Below are 25,443 nucleotides of genomic sequence, written 5' to 3'. Positions count from 1 at the left end.
GAACAAGACTGTTTTGCAAATACGGTATTGCACTGCAAGCCAAAGGACGGATGGCTTCCCTTGACCTCAGGCCACCACAGCACAGTCATCATAAAGCCACTGAATGAAATAACGCCAGAATAGCAAATTTGACATTTCATTAGCAGAATTAGCAAGTGATGGAGGACTTGGAGTATTCAGTAAAAACAAAATGAATTTGTAAATAAATTATTTAACTGCCATACTGACGAGCGCACAAGTAGAAATGGCCTGCACCAGCAGAGAGCACGTGCGTAGGTTACGGTGTCTAGCGCCGGAGCTGGGAGGATATTAGCAACACTTCAGTTGTTCTATACCTCACCCCTAATGAGGACTTTAAAATCAATACCAGCCTTTTGGTTTAAAAAAGAAAAAAAACAAAAAAGATAAAAGTAATTAAATTGAAATCCAATGCACAAACAGAGGAAGACATAAGATATTCAGCGCCAAACGCCAAACGCTGAAGTTGCCACCCGAGTGTAATCTATCAACTTTCAAAGCACCCGTGTATGTTAGCTTTGCTTGATCTTCCTTCCTGCCGTGTAACACCAGCTGGGTGAGTTTAGGGCATGAAACAAGAGGAAGTCACATCTGTCAACATTTTTATGCCAGTCTTTCTTGTCACCTCATACTGCTTTTCTTAGGTGTCTATATAGATATATATCTATATAGATATATATAAATATATATATCTATATACATATATATGTGTGTGCGTGTGTGCACAAATGGTAAAAGGCTGTGACGGGCATGCATTTGCAGCGTGACTTCCAGCAGATAAGGAAGATAAAAATAAAAAAACCCCGCAATAACTTTGAAGTTTTATTCTGTTCTTAAGAGGGCAGAGGAGGGAGGAGGAGGAGGAGGAGGAGGCGGAAGGACACACCAGAGGCTTAGAGACAGAGAGACAAATCCAGGTGCGATTGGATAATGAGATTAACCGTTTCTTCAAATTTCAATCCTAATCTATATCCAATCTCTTTGTTTACATCCAGATTACGGGGGTAACCAGATTACCGCGTGAACACAAGCTTACGTTTCGTGAGCTGCGCAACAGAAGAATAAACATCACCGCATCACCCTCCCCTCATCCCACCGCCACACACACACCATCACCCCTCCACCCAGCACGAGCCCTTGTACACACATTGATTTATACATCAGTGCAATAAATGGAAACCACGCAGTTGCTCTTTGTGCAGAGTTGCTGTCACAGTGGGTGAGCATACAGCATAAAAGCCCACAAAGGCTCACGTCCCCAAACCATCACATCTGCTCCACTCTGTGTGTGTGTGTGTGTCTTTCAGTGAGTGACTGGTGAATATTTAAAGAGTGTATGGAGCACTTTGCCTGCGGAGGAGCAGAATTGATGTGTTCTGTCAACGGGGAGAAAAAGGCCGGTCGCCTCCTTTCCACTTATTTGTGCGGCTTCGCCTTCGCTGCTGGGAGACAGCAGACTCAGAGAGAGAGAGTGAGAGTGAGAGAGAGAAAGACGGTGCGAGAGATGTGTAAAAAACCCCGCGCTCACACAATCACACGAACCCACACAAACACAGGAAATGGTTTGTAGCTGCCAGAACTGAGGAGACAGTCGACGGCGGGGCTCAATGTGCAGTCGTTCACGGGGTTCGTGTGAACGCGTTCCTGCGACCGAGATATGATTAGTCGCCCTCTCAACTTGTCCTTGCATCCATCAAGCCAGAAAAATTAAACCTCCCGTGGGAATGACGGGGAGCTGTGATTAATCAATTAGCCAATCAATAAGCCTGTCAGTCAATACAGTCTCCTGTCAGTCACTCGGTCAGTCAGTGGCTGGGTTTACATGGAGACAAATATTCCCATTACATTACACATTATATTCCAATTATTTGGTTTAGAAGCCCACAACGCTCCATATAAACACCTCAGTTGGAATAAAAAGGCCTAAACCGAACTAAATTTCATTCGGTTTCACAGGGGTAGAATGTTCCTTTTCCCAAACCGATCGAAAGTCATGTGACCAGTGAATCGGGACGAAGTCAGGCTCCGTTCTGTCTGAGCATGCTCAGTCTTGATGTAAATGCACGGTGGCGTTCGAGTGACGTTTCCTCAACTGGTCTGTGGAGACCTCGATTTTAATAACAACTAGACATTACCGCAGGATTAGATGGCAGAAAAATAGAAACACTGAACTGTTTAAAAAGGTCCATCAAAAATGTATAGAAGTCCGGATGGATCGAAGCCTAGAACAAACTGGGAACCAATGGAACAGCGGCTACTATAAGGCTAACACAGCAGCAAATGTGGACTTTCCAAATCAAGCCATTGATTTAATAATAAAACTGTAAAAACAGTAGCAACTGCTACGCTGATTAGATGTGAGGCCTCCATCTTTGATCAGTCACATGATGCTTTCATCGGCCTGCGCATCTCACACGTCTGTAAAGGTACGTGTAAATATCAGAATGGAAACGTTCTATCGGAACGAGAAGAAAGTCTCCCGTCCCGGCCTGTAGCTGGACGGGAGCGGCTTTGCCTCTTCCTCCGCGTTGTGTGGGGCACGGAGAACTTCAACAATTCAGAGAAGTGCAATTCCCCTTGTCCTTATTAAATATTCACGGGCATCAGAAAGAAAGAGATAGGGGGGAGGCAGCACAAAAGCATGGTAAAGTTTAAAAAAAAAAAAGAGTGGAGGCAATACTGATGAGGGAGTAATGGAGACTCGGGTGATAAAGGAGTGACAACAGAGAAAGAGAGAGAACGCTGAAGGAGGAAGCAGAGGGAGTGGAAGATGAAGAGGGATGGAAGTGGAGAGAGAATGTGTTTAATTATTCAGCATTACCCGTGTTCTCTATTTATGGCCCTTTTAAAGCAGCCAGTAGAAGCTATATATATATATATATATACACACATACATATACACACACTGTAGGCAAGGGCTTCTCCCTAAAGTACAGCTCACTGGGGAAGTTTGAACCCCAAAAACAAAGGAAACAAGAAGAGAACCGTGATTATATATTGATAAGAGAAACCCAGAAAAGCAAAGGATGATAAAAAAAAAGTGGAGGCGGGTGAATGGACAGAAGAGGAAAAGCAATGAAACGTACCCGCCATGGATATGTAAGAAGAGAGCGGGAGACGAGAGGGAAAAGTCCAGCTAAAATTATCTCCTCGCTGCGGCTTCTCCTTTATCACGGGCCAAACTATTTTTGATTTTTTCTTTTTTTCTTTTTGTTTTTTGCTGACAGAAACAAAAACAACGCGCAAGAACATTTTGCCTTAATTGAGACGAGACCCGTGGGAAGGAATGGAGAGAAGTGATGGAAAGAGAAAGGAGAGAGCACCAAGGAGCAGATCTGTATCATTTAACTAGATGTGGCCGCGGAATAGCTGATAAGCCCCGTTATCTCTTGGTCCCAGACACGCAGGAGTGCATCTACGCGGCACATTACTGGCCTTCGATCGGCAATGGCGTAAAAAACACTGTGCTGACCATTACACACGCACAGAAGGATGCACGCACGGGTATCTAGCCACGCTGAGAAATAACAGCTAACAGCGGGAGTGAGGTGGATTAGCATACGTGACATGTTCTCACTGCAGAAATAATACAATTGGGAAAATCATTTTAATAAACTTGAATTTTTTTTTTTAATCTTTGTATTTAATTAAACTTTAAATGTCACAAACGTCAGCTTCTAGGAAAACGTAGCTGTTCCGGCTTTTGGCTGATGCATTTTTAACTGCAGCGCATTAAAATTTCAAAAAGCCCAAAGGCAGACTAAATTTGTACGCACCCATTTCAAAACAAAAGACAATCAAGGAAGTATGTACACCCATCAGCCACAACATTAAAACCACTGAGAATTACGTAACATCTTGCAACGTTGTGCTGGGAAACTTTTGAACCCGGCATTCATTCGTGCGCATATTACAGGTACTAAGCCACACCAGCCTCTCCCATGCATTGGCAATGACGCTCAATGACACATGAAAAACAGCGTGAGGTGTTGACCTGGCCTCCAAAGTTACTAGATCCCACTCTGATCAAGTATCTGTGGGATTCACTGGAACAAACCCGATGCACCGAGGACCCTCCCCTCAACCCATAGCACCCACCCAGATGAGTTGCAATTGTTTTGGAAGCACAAGACAGACTTGCACAGCATCAGGAAGTGGTCATAATGTTATGCCTGATTGTTGGAAAGGTGCTGTGTGTGAGCTGCTGTAGCGCAACGCGCAGCCCGATCGCGAACACATCACCAAACTCAGCAACCTGCATTTATTTTTAGACTCAAATCGAGGAGTAAATTCATGTTTGCAGCCAACACCTGAGCAGAATCTCCACCTGTGTTCACTCACTCCGCGGCGCACGGACGAGGACTCGCTGATCCAGACAATGGTGCAGCGCCAGGGCTACGGGGCGACATTCCTGCGTGTCATTTTTCTCATATAACCAGTGTTTAAAAATGATTCAGAGAGAGCCGGGCCAATCCCAGTTCGCTAATACCCGGCAGGCTGAAGGTCAATTTATCATCTCAGTGACTCAGAGATTCACCTGCTCACAAGACGTCGAGCCTTTTCAGGCGACTCGCCCCGGCAACACGGGGGAACTCGGCCGGATGAGAAATTTAAAATAGATGGCATTTCTCTGCTCAAGTAACTCTGCGCCTTGTCTGTATGTATGAGTCTAATCTTGTCTCTGCATTTGCACAGTATTGGAAGGAACAGTGGAAACTAAGCACAGCGAAGCATTTTTGGTATGATTTCTGCCTTTTATGGTGCTGTTCTGATTTGAACAGCTTTGTCACATCTTCCTGTCGCTTGTCCAGAACTCAGGGATACGTAGTTTTGCCACAAATGGCAAAAAGAAAGGCGGCACAATTAAAAGGCTGTAAATGATTAATGTGTGAAGACAATGACGACGATGTCAGTAAATTTATTTCTGATGTCATCCAAAAATGTTATGTTCAGCCTTAATGTAAGTACTGCATGACCTGGATGACTAGACACTTTCTAGTCCACACAAACAAAATATTATAAGTGATGAGCTTTGTAGGACTAGCCTAGCTGGCATAGCCAAATTTGTAGTCCTATAACCAATCGGCGATATTTTGTTACAAATTAAATCAACTTAGGGCTCCACAATTATGGACAAAATGATAATCACGATCAATAGTGGAATCACGATCATTAATTAGGATTATTCATCATGTTAGGGAAAACATCTGTATTTTTACAAACAATATTTGAACGTTTTTGAGTGCAAAATGAAACTTTAAATTAGAAAAAATGCTTAATAATGAAAAATAAAATTTACACAAATGGGTTTACCGGTGGACACAGCAGTGGATTGCTCGTACTTCGGGTTTACTTCGGGTACTTTTTTTAGACGACTGAACAGATTTGCTGTGTTACCCTGCGGGGCCGACACAACTCTGCTTGAAATAAGTTGTTCTTATTCGACGTCACTCGTCCTGAATCCAAAACAAGTCAGTGATGTTTGCCAGTACACCAGGTAACTGGAGGCTGCCGCTCCAAGGTGCACTCGCTTGTAATTTAGGTATCTTAATGAAGCCTTAACCATGCGTTCGCCCCCTGGTGGTTGGCTGACTACAGGTTGAGAAACCGCTTGATTTAAATGTAAATATCGCCAACGATCAGATTAATTTAGTCGTGGCAGCCAAAATCCAGACTCCAGACCACCTCTCCACCACAACATTTTTGTGGCCTGGGAAGTAAATAAATTTTGCCTCTGAGGGAAATAGTTCACATACATGCAAGACTCTAAATATATCTTTGACTTCATCAGTCAAAGTGCACAGATAAATTCTGTTCACACGAATTTACTAGACAGATGCACGCATTAAAAAGCTGTTTTTTTTTTGTTTGTTTGTTTTTTTTTTGTCGCTCTCGCGAAGAGAATAAACTTTGATCCCCATCGAGTATGACAACACTGTGCAACACCCGGCGTCAAGCCCTTGTGGCTCAGCTGTATGGATTTCAAACCAAACAAGGCGAGAGCTGTCACTGCGGGCGTTCTGTGGCTAGGTAATGTATGGCACTGGCAGAATATCGGCCAGCAAATGAGCCGCGGCTTTCGCCGAGACGACAGGCAGCGGAGTCAGCATCACACGAATACACATAACTCTCCTGTTCTTTGTTCCTTCTGTGTTTTTTTTTCCTCGTCCTTTCTCCCCCTTCTAAACAAGCCCGTGAGGATGTCAGCTTATTTCCAGAGGTGTGGGGAAACACGTCTGACCTCTGCCCGACCTTTCATCCAAGCCAATCAGCTGTGAGATCGGCTACTCTCCATCAACCACCTGACCTTGACTCTCTGGCCCATTAGGCAACACCTCAGCACTCGCCGAGGACGCCCACGCGGCCACGGCGTGCACGCGTTTGAACAAACACGTGTTTATTTCAGTTGCTTGCGATCAGACAGAGTGACACAGGCCGGAGCCACATCCTGTGGCCGTGGCAGGATAAAGAAGCACAATCAGGAAAAGGAAGTGAGGAGCGGAGAACGATGGGCTACAACTGGGGGAAGAGGAAGCTCAGACAGTGACACGGTCTGAGAGATACAGTTTAAACAGTCTATCTGAAGACGAAAGCCCATACCACAGCGGTGTCACAAGAACACTTCCTCACACTAAAATGTGTTATCTACAGGCCACATGCACAAAACCACTGCACATAAAGATGTAAGTGTAAACACACAAGGAGAAAATAATGGTCGAGGGAAATGTCCTAAAAGTAGCTGAAAGTTCGCTCCATCTCTCCCAAGCTCGCTGGCTGGTGTTATCTCCTAGTGGTGTTCTTTCCTTCAGCCACAGAGCACTTCTCTATTTGTATTCCTTCCAAGTTACTCGAAGAGAATAAATAATAATAATAATAATAAAAAAGCCGATAAGAAAGGGGGGCGCAATATCAAAACGGCACGACTAATGTTTCAGAGTCTGTTTACTAGAGTATCTTACCTTGTACACCTGCCCGTAGGTGCCATTTCCCACCAGCTCGACGAGCTCAAAGATGCCAGCGGGATCCTGTAAATGCAAATGCAAGATGATTAGAATGCATGCACTCAACTCAGCACAATGTTTACAGTAGTCGGACGGCATATGCATAATCTGGTTTGGACAGGAGAGACAGTCCGTCGGAAAACGATTCGTCAGTCGGCCGACTTACACCTGATGGTCAAAGGACACTCCTCTGAAGACACCAATGTCATAATTTTAGCCAGGGAAGACAGATGGTTTGAAAGAGAATTAAACAGTTAACAAAACAGTCTTAACTTCTGTCTCCAAGAAGTTCAGGAGTTTCATCCACACCTTATGACTTGATAATGGATCGTTGGAGGTAGGTAGGTACAGAAATGGACACTCATCTAGGAAGTTTCTGATGGGCTACACAGATGAGTGGCGAAACGTCTCCAAGGAACTCTAAGCCTGTTTGCTTTTGTTCAAAGTTTTTCGGATGTACAATCACCTGGATGACTGAGAACCTTTACAGACCGAACAATATGGTCAGGCTGGCCTTCGATTGTTCCGACCCTTTGGTACAACAGTACAACAACGAAAGGATGGATTTTAATCAGAGACACAAATTGTCCCCAGTCCCAGTCGACAAATCATATTGTCCTTTCCTGGGGTGCCAACCACTCCTACTGGAAGGCTTGTTACCAAATGTCGGTGGTGGACATTCAAGTCCAACTCAACCAATATTTGGCTTAACAGCCAGATACTTGCAAAATGAATAGCATCCCCACTATTCATCTGCATGTTTTGTTTCTTGCTAATTAGCTAGCATCTCAACACGCTAGAGTTGATGTCATAGCCGGAAATATAACATTTTTGTATCTGCCATGCAACAGTGATTGTAGTTTAGCTGGGAAGGAAGCAATGTCTTGCTCTATCTACTGAGCTCTTCAGAGTGTTGACACATTAGTCTGAAATACAGCTGTGGACCGTTTTAGGCTCGCTTCCAGACTACCCAATAATGTAAGTCCTCAGTCGCTACAGGGTTGCCAACACAGAACTTGACGCATCCCTGACAAGGAGCAGGCCGAACGGAGCATAAAACCCGCTGACCCCCGCAAACACACCTCCCCCTTTCCTCTCTGCCGCATGTTGCTACGGCATTCCAACAATAGCTGGTATTCACCCTCTCCTTCCCTCTCTCCCACATTCCCTCTGCTCTGCCAGCTTCTTGTTTTCCCAACCAGCTGAAGAAGTCCATCTATGTCTCTCTCACTCTTTTATCTGCACTTTCCTCTCTTTAATTCCTGACAGTGTCCAGGACAAGTCCTTCATTCCAACACTGCACTCATTCCAGCAGAGTCCCAGAAACACTGAGGCCCACTGAAGTCTCTTTCCTCCCTAAAAAAAAGAAAGTGTTGTAAATGTTGCCATCACTCATTTTGTGTCAGCTGTTCTCAGCTTCACATCTCAGACTTTCTGCCGTGAAGTCGATGGTGAATGTATCAGGGCCAATCTCCCTGTTAATTCGAGACATTCATATTCTACATAAATATTAAGAATACGCTGTTGTAAAGCGGCTGCTCTAACTCTTGTCCTTCTCATAATGGAGTGTTTAATATGTGGATGACACGGTCTCACAGCCAATTCTTGCGGTTAGCCAAAAATATTCTTGGTACCAAAGACATTTCCTCTACAGTAGCTCTGTACTGTCACAGGAAAGAGCCCAAGGAGTGGATTTAAAAGTAGACCTTCTTCTGGGGGCAAAGCTAGAGGCTCATTTCATTGCTGATTCACCAAAATAAACCGCTGTGTTGTGTTCACCTACACCGGAACTCGCGCAAAGCCCCGAGAACATGAGATATTACACAATGCCCCCTTTTCGCAGACAATTCCCCTCTCAATAAGAGCATATGCTTATTTCCGCTCTGAAAAGCCACACGTGCACTCAATTTCCGTCTCCATTTCTAAGCTCCCCACTTTTCCCCCCTGCATCTGTCATTCAAAGCCCGTCTGGATGTTTTTTTTTGTTTGTTTTTTTCTTTAGAATCTGTTGCTTTCTCTTTTTCACTTTACGGCGTGCATGCGAAACTTCGGCTGAGCCTAACGCCGCTGCTGACGTGACATGCAGATCTGTGTGTGGTGCCACAAAAGGAAGTGACAAAGAATTCTGGCTGATTGAAGGGGAACAAAGTTCCACTGAACGCTAGAGTGCAGCCCTAACAATTACACGCCAATCAGGCTTAACAATATGAACACCTTCGTGATGTTGTTTAGGGCTCCATCGTGCCTTGAAAACAGTTTTGGCTCGTCGTGGAACGGACATGGACCTTCGGAAGGTCTCCTGCGGACTCTGGAGACCAGGTCAACACCAAGTGTCAATGCTACATTGTGGGGGTGTCTGGTTTTGTCTAAGTGGGTGCTACATGTCACATCCACACATGGATGCCAGGTTCAAAATATTTCCCAGCAGAACGCCGAACTGTCACAAGACGGTCAAGTTTATTAACTTCACCCGTCAGTGGTCATAATGTTACGCCTGATATTTGTAAAGATTACTTTTGCCTCTTTCTCATGTCCTCCTGTCTCGGTTTCCCCCGGCCTCTTTCTCTCCATCCCTCTCTTCGCCACTGTATGTTTGTTTCTGTTGGTCTCAGCAGACCTGTCAACCTGTCAGCCGTTTCTGAAGACAGGGCCTTGTGCTTTTCGTGCTCTCTCTTTCCTTTTCCTGTTGCTTCCCCCCACCCCCATCCCCACCCCCGCCCCCTTCTCGTCTCCTCTGTTGTCTTCTGCCAGCCGAATACCCATGCACCATCTCTCACACACGAGCGCGCGCTGGAAAACTCGCTCTCTTGCTCTCCGCCTCAAGTACATCCTCCCGCTGTCTCGCTCCCTCACACCCTCAAAGCTGCGCAAACACACTCTCGCGCGCCGTGCCAAACAACACACTCCCACACAGAGGACCAGTGTTCAAATGTTCTACCGAGTGCGAGTGGGCACAAAATGTTGAGCGTGTGCGTCCAGCCGAACGGGTCCCTTGCAACCGTGCAGGCCGCGCCGCTCTTCCGGGCAGGTAGATTCTGCCCCCTCTGCAAGTGTGCATTTGTCACGCGCTGGGCTTGTGCACGTCTGAGGATGCACGTCCATTCTTTGTAAAACTTAATCATGCACATGAACAAACGAGCTCTAAACGCACATGCATATAGGAAGCACAAGCACTGAGAGGCATGATGTAGGCGTGCACGAACCTCTCCTGTACGCACAGCATAAGGAACGAGTGCTGCAGCTACAGGAACTGAGCGTTTTTTGCTGCTCCAGTTCATACATGTCCTTCGGCTGATAAGAATATAGCACGGTATCATTCATATTTTATAGGCCACTTACAGAATGGGCTCTCAGCGTGCAGCAGCCTTTGTTTGTGCACGTGCACGCCTGAGTGTCTGCGGTTTAGAGTTCCCCATGTCTGAAGCGGTTTTGCTGCCTCCCCCCCACTCCCCGCCGTCCCGTCCCCGTCCCGTCCCCCCCTCCACGCCCCTTCCCCTTTTCTCATTTAGGTCTTCCTGCTGGACGTTTGCCAGGGTCACATGACAGCCGCATGACCTCACTGGTGGCAGATGAATCACGGCGTGCGTCTGTGTGGTGCCGGCCGAACAACAACAACAACACGTTAAAGAAAAAGAGAAACTGATGAGAGGGGGGAGAATGGAAAGAGCAACCGAGGGAGGTCCGACGTAGAAACACAGACGCACTCATCGTTTCTCCAGCATGTGTCAGTTTTTGAGAAGCGGCCTGGTGACAGTTTAGACATTCTGACATGATAGTTTCTAAACCCACAGAACAACTTCTTTCTTTTTTTCATTTTCTTTGAATAGTATCACATACGTCACAGCATAATACTTTGTGACTTTAAACATTTTGTAATATGCTGATTAACTTGTTTGAACTGCAAGTGACATTGGAACATATATAAGGATATATAGATAGATATAGATATAGATACAGATATAGATATAGGGACGCTTCCTGCCTCAGATACCATGTATTGATGCAATGTTGTAATGCAAACTATTGTGATACTATGTATGGATGATTTCCCTTAGCCCTAGTGTTACATTCCCTGAGGTGAGGTGAGTTAGGGTTAGGGTTAGGGTTAGGGTTAGGGTAAGAGGGAAGATTGGAGTAAAAAACTGGAATGGAAACCGCAAGAGAGGCCAAACCGGAAAACAGGGGTGTCATTTAGAAATGTTTATTAACAAAAGCCGGAGTAGGATTAACTTCAGGCACAGTGGCGCTGAGCTAGATAACATCAGCCGATCAGCTATTTTCTTCCAATAACAGCGCACTGGTCCGCGAGCAGCAAAGGCCGTGGAAAATGGATTTTAAGAGTGCGGCAGGACTGCAGTCCTTGCGAGAGCCACTTCACACGTCGTGCGCGCGGACTTCCACCGGCTGCACTCACCCTTTCACGCCGCGATCCCCTCCACCGCGCTCCTAACCTCAGCTCTTATCTGACCGACATCGTCAGCCTAGTTGTGAGCTTTGGGCCACTCCTGCTGCACTTCAATATCAAGTGTTTCAGCTTGCAAATAAACACTTAAGAACTGACTGCAGAATGAATTCTCGTGTGCTCTTACGTGCGCCCTAAATACTTTTTATCATCAGAAACATGAAATTGTTTTCCGCAGAAGCCTTTGTATGAGCTATCAGTTTTTCTCATCTTTCTCAGCTTAGAATCAGATCGTGTTTATCTAACCCACACGTGGGTAACGATGAATCAGCAGGAAATAGGAAATGAAACAGCAACAATAATAAGTAAACCACTGCAGCCGCTGGGAAGCTAATCTATGAGATTCCATTTACATCAGCCGCTAAAGGGATCAAGTACAATCTCAAACCAAATCACGCTCATCAGAAACAAAAGAGCAAAACTACTTGTTCCGAGTGTCGGAATTAAACGCCACGAAAACTCCAACACCATACAGCCAAATATATTCCGTTTGTGCTTTTACAAAACAGAAAAGCTTAAAGTTCTCACATTTAAAGAGGCAAACCCGGTAAATGCTCAAATAAAAACAACATTTTTTTGCAGATTAATTCACTTACGCTGGCTGCTTGGAAGACGCACACGTTACCCCCCCGCTGTCTTTCTTCCAGACAAGACAGGTAAGGCTCATGTAACCGACCAATGACACAACAATGGCAACTGTGTTTCTGGGAAGTGAGCTCGGTAACAGGTAACACCACTGCGAGTTTCGGAGCTACAGAGAGTTTTTAAATCTGTGCGTATCTGCTCAGATTTCTCTTTCTAACTGTGTCAACTGAGTACGCTCGAAAACGAGACTACTTCACGATAACTTATCATATTGGCAGTGGTTTCTATTGCCAGATAGGAGGGGGTTTGCTGAGGACAGAAGCTAAAATTATATTGTTTTGGTTGCACAAAACATTGCCGTCTTGATTCAGTTATGCACCATTCTGCTTTCCAAGATATTCAGAGCGAAGGCATGCTTCCGACAACAAATAGGTCTGATAACCAAGAGGCTGCCAAACAAAACTAGAGACTAGCTGACAAATATAGCCGAGCATTAGCAGATAGCTGAGTGAATTTCGGACTAACATTCTGAACCACTGCAGTGTTTTCTAGACAATGCTTTGCTAACATTGCTCAATTACATTTTCTGTATGAGCTGTTAGTATGTCCATGTTGGGTCTGAAGTATGCAGGTAGCCATAGTAGTTATTCTTTTAAAACTCAGCAAGAGTAGTTTAAGTGTATATAACCCTACCGTGCATCTATCGTGCATGCATTAGACATGGGCCAGGTGAGTGAAGTTAGAGTCTTGCAGAAAGCGAATTTCAGAGAACTGACTCGGATTGAATTAAAGACTCTTAAGAGGATGATAGGAGTCATGCCGGGCCCAAGTCTGCCTCTTATAAAAACCACTTACACCTAACAACAGGGCTCACCATCGCTCGCTTTTACGAGGCTGCATCCTAATTCCCAGTACGTTGCACCCAGACATGTACAGTACATTAACGCTAGTCAACTCTTAATCGCAGATTTGCAGCCCGCTGAAGGATACGTGCTGCAGGGTTTCATTCTGCAGCCCTAAAGGGACCTGATCCGCCGCTCTTCTCTCGCCGACCCGCCTCCGCCGGCTCGTCATCTCGCACTCGCGTCCCCGTCGTCCATCCAAACCACCTCATCTTTTCTTTGCAAGTTTGGACTGCCGCTCTCCGTCATTTCAATCCATCTTTTCTCTGCGCCCTTGCTTCCTGCCCCGCACGATGCGAGTCCGACACAATGGAGGGATTGAGCTCCTACTAGGGACTTGTTTACATGCACATGATTCCTTCAAGCACTTCAGATCGAGTGCGACTGTGTAGTAGCGTGTGAAGGGGAGAGAAGAAGGAAGACAGTGTGTTTAAAGGCGCCTTTACGGGCCGAGGTTCAGGCTTCACTTTCAGCGATGGCGACTGAAACGCATGTCGAAATTTTGGGGGAAACACAAGTCGCGCAAATGTCTGTATCGGCAAAAATCCTCAGTTAACCTCACAGATTCTTTACGATGCAAAACAATGAGTTGCAAATTGCGAAGACGGATATAGTAAAGGAGAAGCGCGCTACACCCAAGCGGACCAATCGCAGCTCTTGCGCTCTGCGTTGCGGTGTCACGCAGTTACACTTCTGGGGAGACAGACATCAGCTGTGGCGCTAGGGTCTGCGTTATTGCCGGAGGTCTCTGCCGAGGTCAACTTAATGCAGAAGCCTAAACCACCTATTACACAGTGGCATTCTCATCTTTTAATGTATATCGGCAAGCTGGAATATTATCGAATGCCTGCATTAAAATCTAGGCTTTAAGATTTGACATCTTTCTCTATTACAGCGGGGTGTTTTTCCTACTAAGTACTTGCAAAATGTCAGAAAGCGTGTCCCACGCACTGATGTCATGATGACTGAGTTTTGTTTTTGTTTTTTAGTCGACTTAGCACTTACAGTCACCGATAGGGCTGTTGCCGGAAAAACCTGTCCTTGAACGCATCTGATAACGAACCTTTCTTCATATGAATTGACAGTTCCTTAAATGTAACTTAAATGTAAATACAGCACACTGACAGCGTGCCGTTAAACAAAGGCCTCAGCCGTTGACACACTGCTAATAAAAGCCAAACAGGATGGCTTACAGCAATATTTTTTTTTTTTTGTGCACGGTAGATCAACTTGTACATTTTAGCTCTTGGATGGTGGAGAATTAAGGACTTAATGCAACTCCATCAGTGACTTGGGGGGGAAAAAATAGGTCAGCTAGAAGCAGGCAGGCGGGCAGAAGGGAGGGTGGGAGGGTAGTGAGGGTGGGGGGTGGAGAGAGAGGGGCATTTCTCAGCGACAGACTGCCATACAGTATATAGACTATTCATGAATAAGCTCTGTGTAAGCCTTGGGCACTGCTGTGGCCCCGTTACTATGGCGTCCGTGGTGAGGGGCCGAGGAATGTGGCCTTACTGGGCAACGGTGGTGAGGGGACGGGAGGATGTGGCTCTGGGACGGGGCTTGAGCTGGAGGGGTAGTGTGGGAATGCTCACCTTTGACGAGGGCCTTTGTGCCTTGATACTTTAGTCACTGGTCACATTCTCACCTTGTAACCCGAGCTTTCTGTCGTTTTCTGTCCTCTTCCTCCGTTCTCTTGTGATCGATCCAGCTTTCTACCTCTGCATCTCTGGCTGTCACTCCCCTCATCTACTATCTCTTCATCTCAGATCTCACACCCGAGTCCCTGCACAGCGCATTAGTTCACTGCCAGGAAGCGTGTGCATGCGTGCGCGTATGTATGTGTGTGTGTGTGTGTGTGTGTGTGTGTGTGTGTGTGTGTGTAGTTCTGTGGCTGTGCTTCCTGCTGGTTCACCATCTGTTGCTCTCGTCAGCTGACTGGATGAGCTCGTGCCTCTGACGCCTTATGACCTACGTGCGTTCGCATCCCTTTACATAAAAAACACTGTCTGTATAAAAAAAAAAAAAAAAGGAAAGAAAAAAAAGCAGAGTTTCGACCTTGTGCGGTCCTTCGGCTGTCGTCGTGAGTCACGGCGAGACGCACACCGACAGCCTGCCTCTGCTAAGTCTGGCCTTTCCCCATTCGAGTGAAACGCGCTGCAGCTACACGCGGCAGGTGCTGCCTGAGGTTGATGCGCGACACCAGAAAAAATGTCGCAGAGAGCCGACGGGGCATGAGAAAACAGAGCTAGAAAGAGAAGGGGGGGGTGAAGTGAAAAATGCAGAGACAGCAAACACGAAAAACCACTTCTCTACTTTGATAGTATTCCCGCTCACTTCTGTCTGTCTGTTTTTATCAGCCTGTGTGTCTGTCTGTCTGCGTGGTGGTGGTCTTGGTAAATGCAGGTGAAAGAAAGCTCTGTTCATCTTGGACCAGACACAAAAACACAATGCGCCGTCGTCATCGCCAGCGCCAGTATCATAAACACCAACTCCCCCACCCCCCCACCACCCTTCCCAAGCTTGTCAGAGACAGCTGACCTACTTCCTGTCTAGCCAGTCCAGTGGTTGACCGTACACTCATCTTATGCACGTGTGTTTGTGAGTCTCCTCATCTAAATAAATAGCGCAGGCTTTGTTCGGATACGTTGGGGGAGAACTACCTTAGAATTCTCTGGTAACATGTGTCATGCTTGAAATGTGCATTGAAATCACATAAAACATTTCCTTGTAAGCCGTGAAAAGTTATGGCGAAACCACCCACCACCTGCATTAACGCATTTACGAGGTCTTTATTTCCCCTTCAGTAGCTTTCTGACTGGGAATAATTCATCCGCTCAGTTCTATTCTGGCTTCAATTGACCGAAACAAAGCATTCAAAACCAAAGAATCAAAATTCTAAATTCAATTTCTGGGGGATTTTCATTGAGCATGAGTGCACGTCAAAAGTTTGAAATGTGCTCCTAATCTAGCCAAATAACCCTTCGGCGCCTTGCAGGAAGCTAGGTGTGCAGATACCGCAGCACATGAACAACTGCGTTTCACCACAGTGGGACAAATTAAGAGATTATTTAACATATACTTTCGCGTACCGATGACCAGACGAACCACACGTAACAAATAAACATGAGTTATTGCGCATGCGTGCGTGCGTCCTTGTGGCTGACTCTGAGTCACAGTGAGAGACGAGCACTTAACATCACGCCTCTGAAGGAACAGGACATGCATGGACTGATTCCCAGCGCACAGACACTTTCCTCCTCCTCCTCCTCCTCCTCCTCCATTCCTCCACATATCTCCTAACCTCCCTTTCCATTCCGTCTCTCATCCTGCTGGTGACAACTCGCTCTGTGCAGACCTAATAAAAATTATTGTTGGTGAACATTACACCCTGAACGTGCAGGCAGGAGGGCTCAGAGAGATGATGTTAAGAGACAAGAGTGGCTGGCAGATAGACGGGTAGTAACACTCAGTCAGATAGGCAAGCTACTGGAAGAATAAGATGTTACACTGGTAGAAATAAAAATTGTGCAGGTGGACGGATGAGAGGGTGCAACTGAAACAAAAACGCGGAGACAAGCTAGCGTGAAGGGTATAAAAATGGACATGCAGGCAGAGTGAAACAGAAGAGGAACCCAGGTTAGCGCAGGCAAGCGTACGACAACTGCAACGCGTTGGTCTGTGTGGTTTTGCGTCTCAAAGCAGTGAACAAATCTTTAGCTGGAGAACTGCTCTCGTCTGCAGCATCCTTTACTTGCATGCGCCAGACACCCACATATTAGAAACGCACACACACACATACACACACACACACTTCATGCCAAGTGAAGCGGAAACATGGGTATCCACACATAAGCACAAACACAGGAGGCTGTGAATTTCCCTGTGTGTGCTTGTGTGTTGTGGTTTGCCTTGCCGGATGAACAAAAGAACTGACTATTGCAGCATGCAGTGCTTCAGCTTTAATTGAGAGTAGGTGACTACAGTGACTACAGGTAGGTCACGTTACAACTCACACACACAATGAGAAAATTGCGTTAAAAGGACGAAGAGGGAATCCAGTTCAAGATTTTTCAGATAAATAGCAATCTGTCCTGAAAATACATGAGTAGTTCAACGCTCTCACTACTAGAAAATAGAATGAGCAGTGTGTCCCAGGAAATAGGTTAACTTAAACTCAGAATGCAGAGCCTTGTAATAGGTTAGCCCGGCGGGGAAAAAAAAAAAAAAAGCTCCACAAACCCCTCTATCCAGGTCAGCAAAATCACAGTACAGCCTCAATTTAGCATCACACGCGACATCAAGCTTGTGGTTTCTCACTTGAATAAAGGTGTATGTTACTTCACAACCCAGGGCACGTTAGTTGATGTCTAAATATAAATTGATCTATAATTTGACACATTGTGGCGGCCTGTCTCCCACACATCCGCCTTTTGCAGCCTTCCCCTGCCGGTTGTTATTCATGGAGCAGTGTCAGGTGCAAGAGCAAGAGGAACACACATCAGTTGTTTTTTTTTTTTGTTTGTTTGTTTTTCCATATATATAGAAATAGGTCACATCATCTTACCCTCAAAGCGGATAGGTCGATCTCGTCCAGACTCCGAGCTGGAGAGTCACTCGCCATAATGGAGGAAAGCTACCCTCCTCTCTTGCCCGATATCCTGAAACGGCCTTTGCTGTCACGACTGTGTGGTCTCCTCTGCTGCTCCCTTCTCTCCCTCCTGTCTGTCCAACACAGTGATGTCTCCTCAGCGCACGGCAAAAATAATATCAGTCCCTTTCTGGTCGGCTACGGGACGTGCTCGGGTCCGGGTGCGCACAGTTAGAGCGCAGACGTGCGGAGGATGGGAAGCGAGAGCGCCGTACTCATCAGCACTTCCAGGTCCATGTGTGCGGGATGTAGACGGTACAAGGGAAGGTGAAGCGCTGCAGAGAGTGGGGTTTGCTTCTAGCGGTGCCGCTGCTGTGACAGCCAGCCTGTAAATATGCAGGAGGAGGGAGGCGAGAGCGCACTACTGGCCTCAGCAAACCACGCCTGTCAATGGGGCGGGGTTTGCTGAGGGGGGACTCCCAAACTTTTTTTTTTCCTTTGCCTTGCTCAGCGGCAACTCATTTTCAGTGACTGACTTGACAGAGTTGATTAAAAATAAATAATAAATAAATAAAATAAGAGCTTTACTTATTTTGTTACTTATTTGTAAAATTAAAAAATTAAAATCGCTTGGTTTCCAAAGACACAATGAAATAAAAACGTGGACTTCTTTTTTTAAGCTTTTATTTATTTATTTATTTATTTTTAAAAACAACACTCTATAGGTTCAAGAAACATTACACTAGGAGGCGCAGGTCAGAGTTATTGCTGTTTCAGAAACACACATACAAGCATGTCAAGTTTTCCCCAGTCTGTCATGACGTTCGTGAGGCCACGCCCAATTTAGTTTCATTTTCTCGTTGACAGAATTAGCACCTGGCGTGGTCAGGTGCCAGCTACCCCACACATCTGCTTCAAGGTTTTGATTTTGGGCCTCATGTGCCCATTGGCTGATAAGATCTCAAACAGGTGAAGAAGCTAAGAGTAATTTGCCCTCTGGTGTGTTTTAAAGCAAAAATATGGCATTTCTTCTACACCAGAGCCAAAAAAAATAAACCCACCTTACATTTCCATTACAGCAGTTCTTCAGAATTATTTCAAATTCCACAGCTACCTGAGATGAATTCTTTTTTTTCTTTCTTTCTTTTAACATTCCTCCAGGTCCACAAATTATGAACTGATTTCACAGGCTGAATAGTGGCATTAACCAAAATATCTGTTCTAAGTTGTCAGTGTTAAGTTTCTCTGGTGCCTTAGTCCTTGTTACAGTCGCAGGTGAAGTGGAATGAGGGGAATTTAGTTAATGCGAACGACAAGACAAGGAAGTGGAGTCAGAATAAAAGGCACACTTAAACAGATTTATTTAACAGAGTAACTAAGAAATGCATTACACAAACATAGTGGGGAAGCATTGAACCATGGGACTGGGTTAAACAAAGGCAACATAACAAAAGACCTGACTAACATACTTCTACAAGCTAAAAACAAAAATAAGGGCTAAGTGACGTGTCTACAAAAAGGCGCAATCAAAAATACTTAAGTGGTACCAACCAAGAATCCTAGTGTATGTAACAAAGATGCATTCTTTGTGAAGCTATGATTTGAAATGCACTACTTTTTTTTAGGTTTACCAGCCACATTAGAGTGTATTTACACAAAGTATCGGTATCGGATCAATATCGCTGATACCAGCCTGAATTTTACTCAGTATCGGATCAGAAAGGAAATTGGTGGTATTGAACGTCACTATCAAAAACTGTGGAAATGGAGAAGCAGTCAGAAATACTAAGGCGTAAATCCACTACTACCAAGCAGACCAATCACAGCTCTTGCTCTAGGCCGTCGCTGCATCTACGGCATAAAATTGATGCTGAAGTATGAACCATAAACCTTCCAACAGGGGGTCCACGACCCCTAGGGGGTCTGCTGAGGTACTGCAGGGGGATTGCAAAATTGTTGGATGATTAGACATTTTTTAATTTCCCTCACAAATTTAAATTTCGTTAAATACACATTAACATGAATCCAACATATTTTAGTAAAGGCATAAGAGACGGCTTAATATTGAATGCAAAATGATAATACTAACATATTCATAAATAGCACTAGACCGAGATTAATAAAGAACACATATAGTAGGTAGGGGCTCCCTACAGTTTTTCAACAGTTTTTCCTTGACCTGAAAACCGTTAAATACCTTTGGTATAAACCTAATATAACAGAGCATGCAGAGACTTGGTGGAAACCTTTTCAAGAGTGCCCTGGGCAATGATTGGGTTGAATCAAATAAGCAGGTGCTACCAGCCTTCACAGATGGAAACCAGTTGTGCAGTCGACACCACCAAAACAAACAGGGGAGAAAGACAATGACAGAAACACAAAAATATGTTAGCCCGTGTCGCCAAGGACACAACAGGTGACAATGAGTTCATTTGAAGAGACCGAAAACAGAGAAAGTGAAGTTTCCTGGTTTGGGCTGGCACGGCAATGCTCCAATAACCAAACATGTGTTGCTGGAGGTTACTGTGTGTCAAGACATCAACAGTCGTCTAATGAAACACCCAATGAATAGCAGTGTAGCTGGTGAGGCACATTCAGTTGCTTTTTTAATCTTCGTTTAGACTGAATTTCCCTTCAAACCATGTGCAGTGCAAGTGCTGTTAAATATTCCGAAGTTAGAATTTCCAGTTGTTAAGGGTTACTTATTTCACGTTTTGGAAAGATCCCACCAGAAGACAAAATACACAACAGGATTCTCTGGCTGAAGAAGAGAAGCTGAATTTCGTGTGTTAAACTGATGCAGTGCCCTTTTAATCTGCCCCATACCACTTTTATGAGTGGAGTTGATATAAACTGAATACCTGCTCTGCAGAAAAATTAAATGAATAAACATTTTTGGCAGTTTGTGAATGCATAACACTATTTTAGGAGCTGCTAAAGTCTCAAAACTGCACGTATTGCAGTGACAAAATAGCTTCACAGAGAGTACACATTAAATAAATGTGTACATAGACACATAAAAAAGCTTAAAAGTCTTGACTTCAAACATGCAGTCTGTGCTTGCTCGGATTTGTTTTGGCATTAATAACTGTGAAGGGTGTGCCAACTGACAATAGATTGTGTTTTCACAGACTGAGACTAGATAATTCTTCAACTTGACAACTTGAAATACACTTTCTCCATTAAACTTTCTCACACAGGTGAGTTCAAATCACGTTTTATGCTCATTCAACCTGTAATATCTAGTCTTGCATTCACAACTGACCTATTTTCCAAGGAAGGGTGGAGGGCTCAGTGTTTAATTACCTCCATGTTCCACATGAGTTATTTGTGGTAAAGCAGTTCCCGTGAATTTCCTTGTGCTCTATGCCGTGACAGTCAGAGAGCTGGATCTAAGGAATAATTGTCTTCTGGTTGCCATCGGCCATGTAATGAAACAGCCATTTAACGGCAGTGGAAGCATTTCCTTGAGTGGAAGCACTCAAGTATTCTTTTCTTTCTTTCTTTTTAACAATAACCAACTAACAATCATTTGTGACACAATGGTGATTCATGATTTTTTGCTCCCTAACTGGTGGATATATGTAAAGGGCTGACAAGAGTATTTGTCCATCTTTTGCAAGGAATATGTTGCAGAATGACTGAAAACTAACAGTTAATATAATCTACTTGTAAATTTTATCCGTTTTGTTTTCTTTATCTTTTGCCTGTGTAATTTTGTGTTTTGTATTTACTGCTGCCCATCTCGGCCAGGACTCCCTTGAGAAAGAGGCTCTTGAACTCAGTGGGATCTTCCTGGCTAAGTAAAGGTTAAATAATAATAAAAAAAAAAAAAATTAAATAAAAAACAACTACTGATCTCATCCTTATTTTGAATGCACATGATAAAAGTTTAATTCCTGCTTCACCTAGGGAAATACATTTGCATTTTCCATTATCGCCATTATCTTTTGATTTGCAACAGTACGTGGTGGTTGTGAAAATCTTCCGGGTTGTTATTTATGACATCTGGCACTGACTGCGGGTTCATTGATGTGTACAGCAACAACCTTCCACTGTACGCTCCACAAACCAGCAAAACAAAAGAACATTTTTTCCAACTCAAAGGTCTATTATATTATCGCAAGTACACCACCCACATCTAGATACCGTTGTGCCTTTTAAATAACTGACATTTTTGTGTTTGGGACTTTTACCCTGATTAATATCTAAATTTAAAATCCATCAAATAGAAAAATTATTTAGGTCATTTGGTTTGTTTATTTCTAGGTGAGTTGGGCACCATTCAGACTTCTGTTGAACTGCGTTGCCCCTGTGGCCTAACTTTTCACGTTTTTTTTTTTTTTTTTTTACATTTTCATGTTTAATATTACATTAACTATTTTTTTTTACCCATTTTAACTCACATTAACTTTTAAACCATGCACTTTTTAATCCATTAAACACTATTTTTAACAATGCGCTTTACAAAACATTAGAAAAGCATTACAACACTGCAGTACTCTGACAGCTTTTACGAGTACAGATGGATATACACTGCAGAGATATGGGATCTCTGAGAAAAAAGGATGTTCGCTCCATTCTTTTTTTTTCCATCATGCCAAATTCTCAAGTCACAAAAGTGTCTCATGGGTCTGTAGTGCTATTTTCTTTCTGTTTGCAAGAGAAGTTGAATTCATAGAACCTGAGTTACATCAGTTACCATCGTTTCTATGTTGCTATGGTCGCTCCCCTTTTCAACTCCAGAAAACAATCTTTGCTGGTTGGCTCATCGCTACCACTTCATTACTCTTGTAAAGTAAGAAACACAAAGAGACTCTGCTAATGGTGATTGGCTTAATCAGCATCATGTGAACTTGTTCAGCAATGACCTAGATATAACAATAGTTGATTCATCTGTTTGTAAAAGTCCCACGCTGTAGCTTAAATTATGATGTTGTGATTGTTCTATGCCCTTCCCAACTCTAGCAAGAAAAAAAAAAAAAATATTTCACCATAAATGAAATACAGTTGAAAATTGTTGCAGATACACAGAGGTGTAGAAGGAAATTGTCGGTGCTGTTGCTTGACACCATTTCATAAGAAGGGAATCGTGACCTGATTACCATCATCATTAATCATCTATGTTATGCAACCAACATCATGCATGACTAATCACACGATATGATCCTTTTTATCTTAATGCGCTGCAGTCACGGGACGAGAGGAGCAAAAATTCCAAAGATAATTTTATTTTTCATTTGTTAGACACTTAAATTACGCCGTGTTAAATGGACAGATAAAAATCTGAAATACTTTCAACTGTACAAAAGAAAAATAATATATATTGTACATACAAAGAGTGGGAGCAAGACGGAAGGAGTGGAGGCGGTTGTGGAAAATAAACAAGGGGTTTCATCACAAATCTGCGACCATCCGTACAGCCATGCTATACATTTTAAAAACTAAAATGTTCAATTAAAGAATGTTAAATGCTTCATCTTTTTCATAAATAATGCAAATACAGCAAGGGTAAACTTTACTGACAATATAACTTTCTTCATGGACCATATTGTTTCCAAGTATAATCCCTTCAGCTGTCAATCTCCTGGTCCCATTCAAGAAATCATCATTTCATTTTCATATCCCATACAATGCATGCACTGAAGACACTGTCGGTGTCTACTTCTGCTAAACAATAGTAATAATAATAAAAAAAAATGCCAGTGATAAACATGTTGGCTGGAACATAGACACCAAAACAAATTTGGCTCGTGTGTGACTAAACTGAAGATCTCTGCCAAATTATCTAATTTGTGCTGTTCAGTTACACAGTCCGTTCTGACTTCCTGTTCGCGTTCACTGTAATTAGCTCAGTGCCAGTGGAGTGGTCATTAAACTTCACATTTGGGGGGATGTTCAAACAACGTGGTGTGACAAATATTCACTGTTAAAAATCCTACAAACTATGGGTCCCGTCCTGTAAATGTTACTCAGAAGGTGGAATTTCCTTAATGGCAGACACAGGCTGTGTTATTTTTAAAAAAGACTGAAAAGTTAAAAAGGACATTCTTGCTCACTAAATAAATGGAAATATTACAGTTTTTATTTTCCAAAACTATTTCTTCACTTAACCCGAAACCTTACAGATTTTTTTCTTTTGTTTTTGTTTTCACTGTTCAACTGTTTATGTGTTCCAAGCAGCTCTATAGCACCATCTGCTGAGCAAAGGGGAAATGACTCCTTTAAACATCCAGTCTGATTGTCGTCTCCAACAACTGGCACAGGCATTCTCACTTTGATTTGATCTTACTCTCTTAGCCACGATAACTGAATGAAACAAGTGCGACAGACTGGGTGGAATCAGGTTTTGCACGTAGGTTTTTAGCTTAACCCGGTTCACTGATTGCAGAATCTTGAGATCTAAAACATCTCTGTTTCTGTCTCTTTTCAGAGATGGGATTGACACATGCACCATGGCGACCCTGTTAACGAGATTAGAGCACAGTTATTAAATCGTGCGCGGCGGCCGAGCGAGTAAACCGTTTTCCGCGCACGGCGGCCGCGCGTTTTCATTTCTTGTACAAAAAAGGATCTTCAAGAAAAGTCCGACATCATTGGACACCGGAGAATTTGTCAAAAGCAGCACGTGCGCGGGCTCAACAGCTCTTGCAAGAGCTCAAGAACGGCGTACAGAGCACGGATGCACCTTACGAGCAAACGTCACAAACTCATTGAATCACAAGCGCCTCTAATGTATAGATTTTGTGGATATTTGTTAGTCTCATCAAAAAAAACAAAAAAAAACATATTTTACCTCCAAACTCTGGTCCCTTAGAAGTTCTTTTTCTGCAGTCCAAAGGTCAAAGCACCCAAACTGATTTCTCCACAATTTGAATGCAGTCACAATGCAGTCACAACTTTAGTCCCCTGGTATGAAGACTTCTTCGTCCAAACTATTAGTGCTTACCCTAACAAGCTGCAACTACTGATTAGTGTTTTCCAGTAGCAACAGATTCGAGAGATTTGTCAATGTCCAGCAGTCACAATCAAGCCAACAGAATCAAATCTTCATCTCATCCAGCTCCAGCTCAACATTAAATATTCAGCGACGTTTCCCTCTGCGGTGGGTTCGCGTTCTTTATGTCCAGATCTCAGTCGGGACCATGGCTTCTTTCGTCCCGACGGAAGGCATGAGGTTCTGCTCGGCCAGGAAGTCCATAGGAAACTGGACCAGGAAGCCTCGGATTTTGCGCAGCTCCTCCTGAGCGCGGGTCAGGTCGGTCTGGGCCAAGCCCGGCTTGGACTGGTACTGCTCCAGCTCCGACATGTTTCTCACCAGGGACGAAGGAAGGCAACGGAACACCTGTAGCGAAACACACATATGATTAGTTTCAGCTCACGGCTCATAGATACTCCATTTGTGTCGTTCTTGAGATGCTGAACAACTACATGGGTGGCAAATACTCAGGGTTCCCTGAGGACAAACAGGAGCTTTGATGGAGAGATTGAGCTTAAAAGAACAACCCATGTTGTCTCTTAACAGCCACTTAAAAGAGGATAAAAACATGAAGGCTGTGGCTGGAAAACACTTTCAACCCTCTGATATTTATTAATTTTCAAGCGTAAAAACTGATAAAGGAAACCAATAAAGAAGGGATCGAAGGTGAATTTTACCTGACATAAATCATTCAACTCCCTACATTTTTATTAGTCTTCCACACACCCCACTAAAGTAACTCCATGTCCTGCCAGAGGGACACACTCTCTTCAGCACATAAGTAGAATCATGAATTCACATAAGCTCTAATGGTGCTGCTAAAATCTTTTAGTTTCGTTGCATTAATAAGCATAAACAAAATGATTTGAAGGACATTGTTCCAGTTTAATTCTAAGTCTAGAACACAG

The 25,443-nt window shown here is 43.9% G+C and overlaps 2 protein-coding genes across 32 annotated transcripts in view; both read right to left on the bottom strand.

Annotated features, from left to right (window-relative positions):
• The window catches only part of tnika (TRAF2 and NCK interacting kinase a), a 61,914-nt gene extending 43,975 nt beyond the window's left edge, over nt 1–17,939 (bottom strand). For all 29 annotated transcript variants that reach the window (XM_047610334.1, XM_047610336.1, XM_047610335.1 and 26 more), the window contains exons 1-2: nt 17,533–17,939; nt 6,978–7,043 (exon numbers count right to left, since the gene is read on the bottom strand). In XM_047610334.1, the coding sequence (XP_047466290.1) occupies nt 6,978–7,043; nt 17,533–17,589 (123 nt within the window). In that variant the 5' untranslated portion in view covers nt 17,590–17,939. The remainder of the gene's footprint in view (nt 1–6,977; nt 7,044–17,532) is intronic.
• A 4,832-nt stretch (nt 17,940–22,771) lies between these two features.
• Nucleotides 22,772–25,443, bottom strand: part of pld1a (phospholipase D1a) — a 35,736-nt gene continuing 33,064 nt past the window's right edge. For all 3 annotated transcript variants that reach the window (XM_047611104.1, XM_047611105.1, XM_047611103.1), the window contains exon 26: nt 22,772–24,901. In XM_047611104.1, the coding sequence (XP_047467060.1) occupies nt 24,677–24,901 (225 nt within the window). In that variant the 3' untranslated portion in view covers nt 22,772–24,676. The remainder of the gene's footprint in view (nt 24,902–25,443) is intronic.

This window comes from Mugil cephalus, chromosome 17, assembly GCF_022458985.1.
Source record: "Mugil cephalus isolate CIBA_MC_2020 chromosome 17, CIBA_Mcephalus_1.1, whole genome shotgun sequence".
NCBI lineage: Eukaryota > Metazoa > Chordata > Actinopteri > Mugiliformes > Mugilidae > Mugil > Mugil cephalus.
The sequence above is the reverse complement of the archived record's forward strand: the minus strand, read 5'-3'. Positions and strand labels throughout refer to the sequence as shown.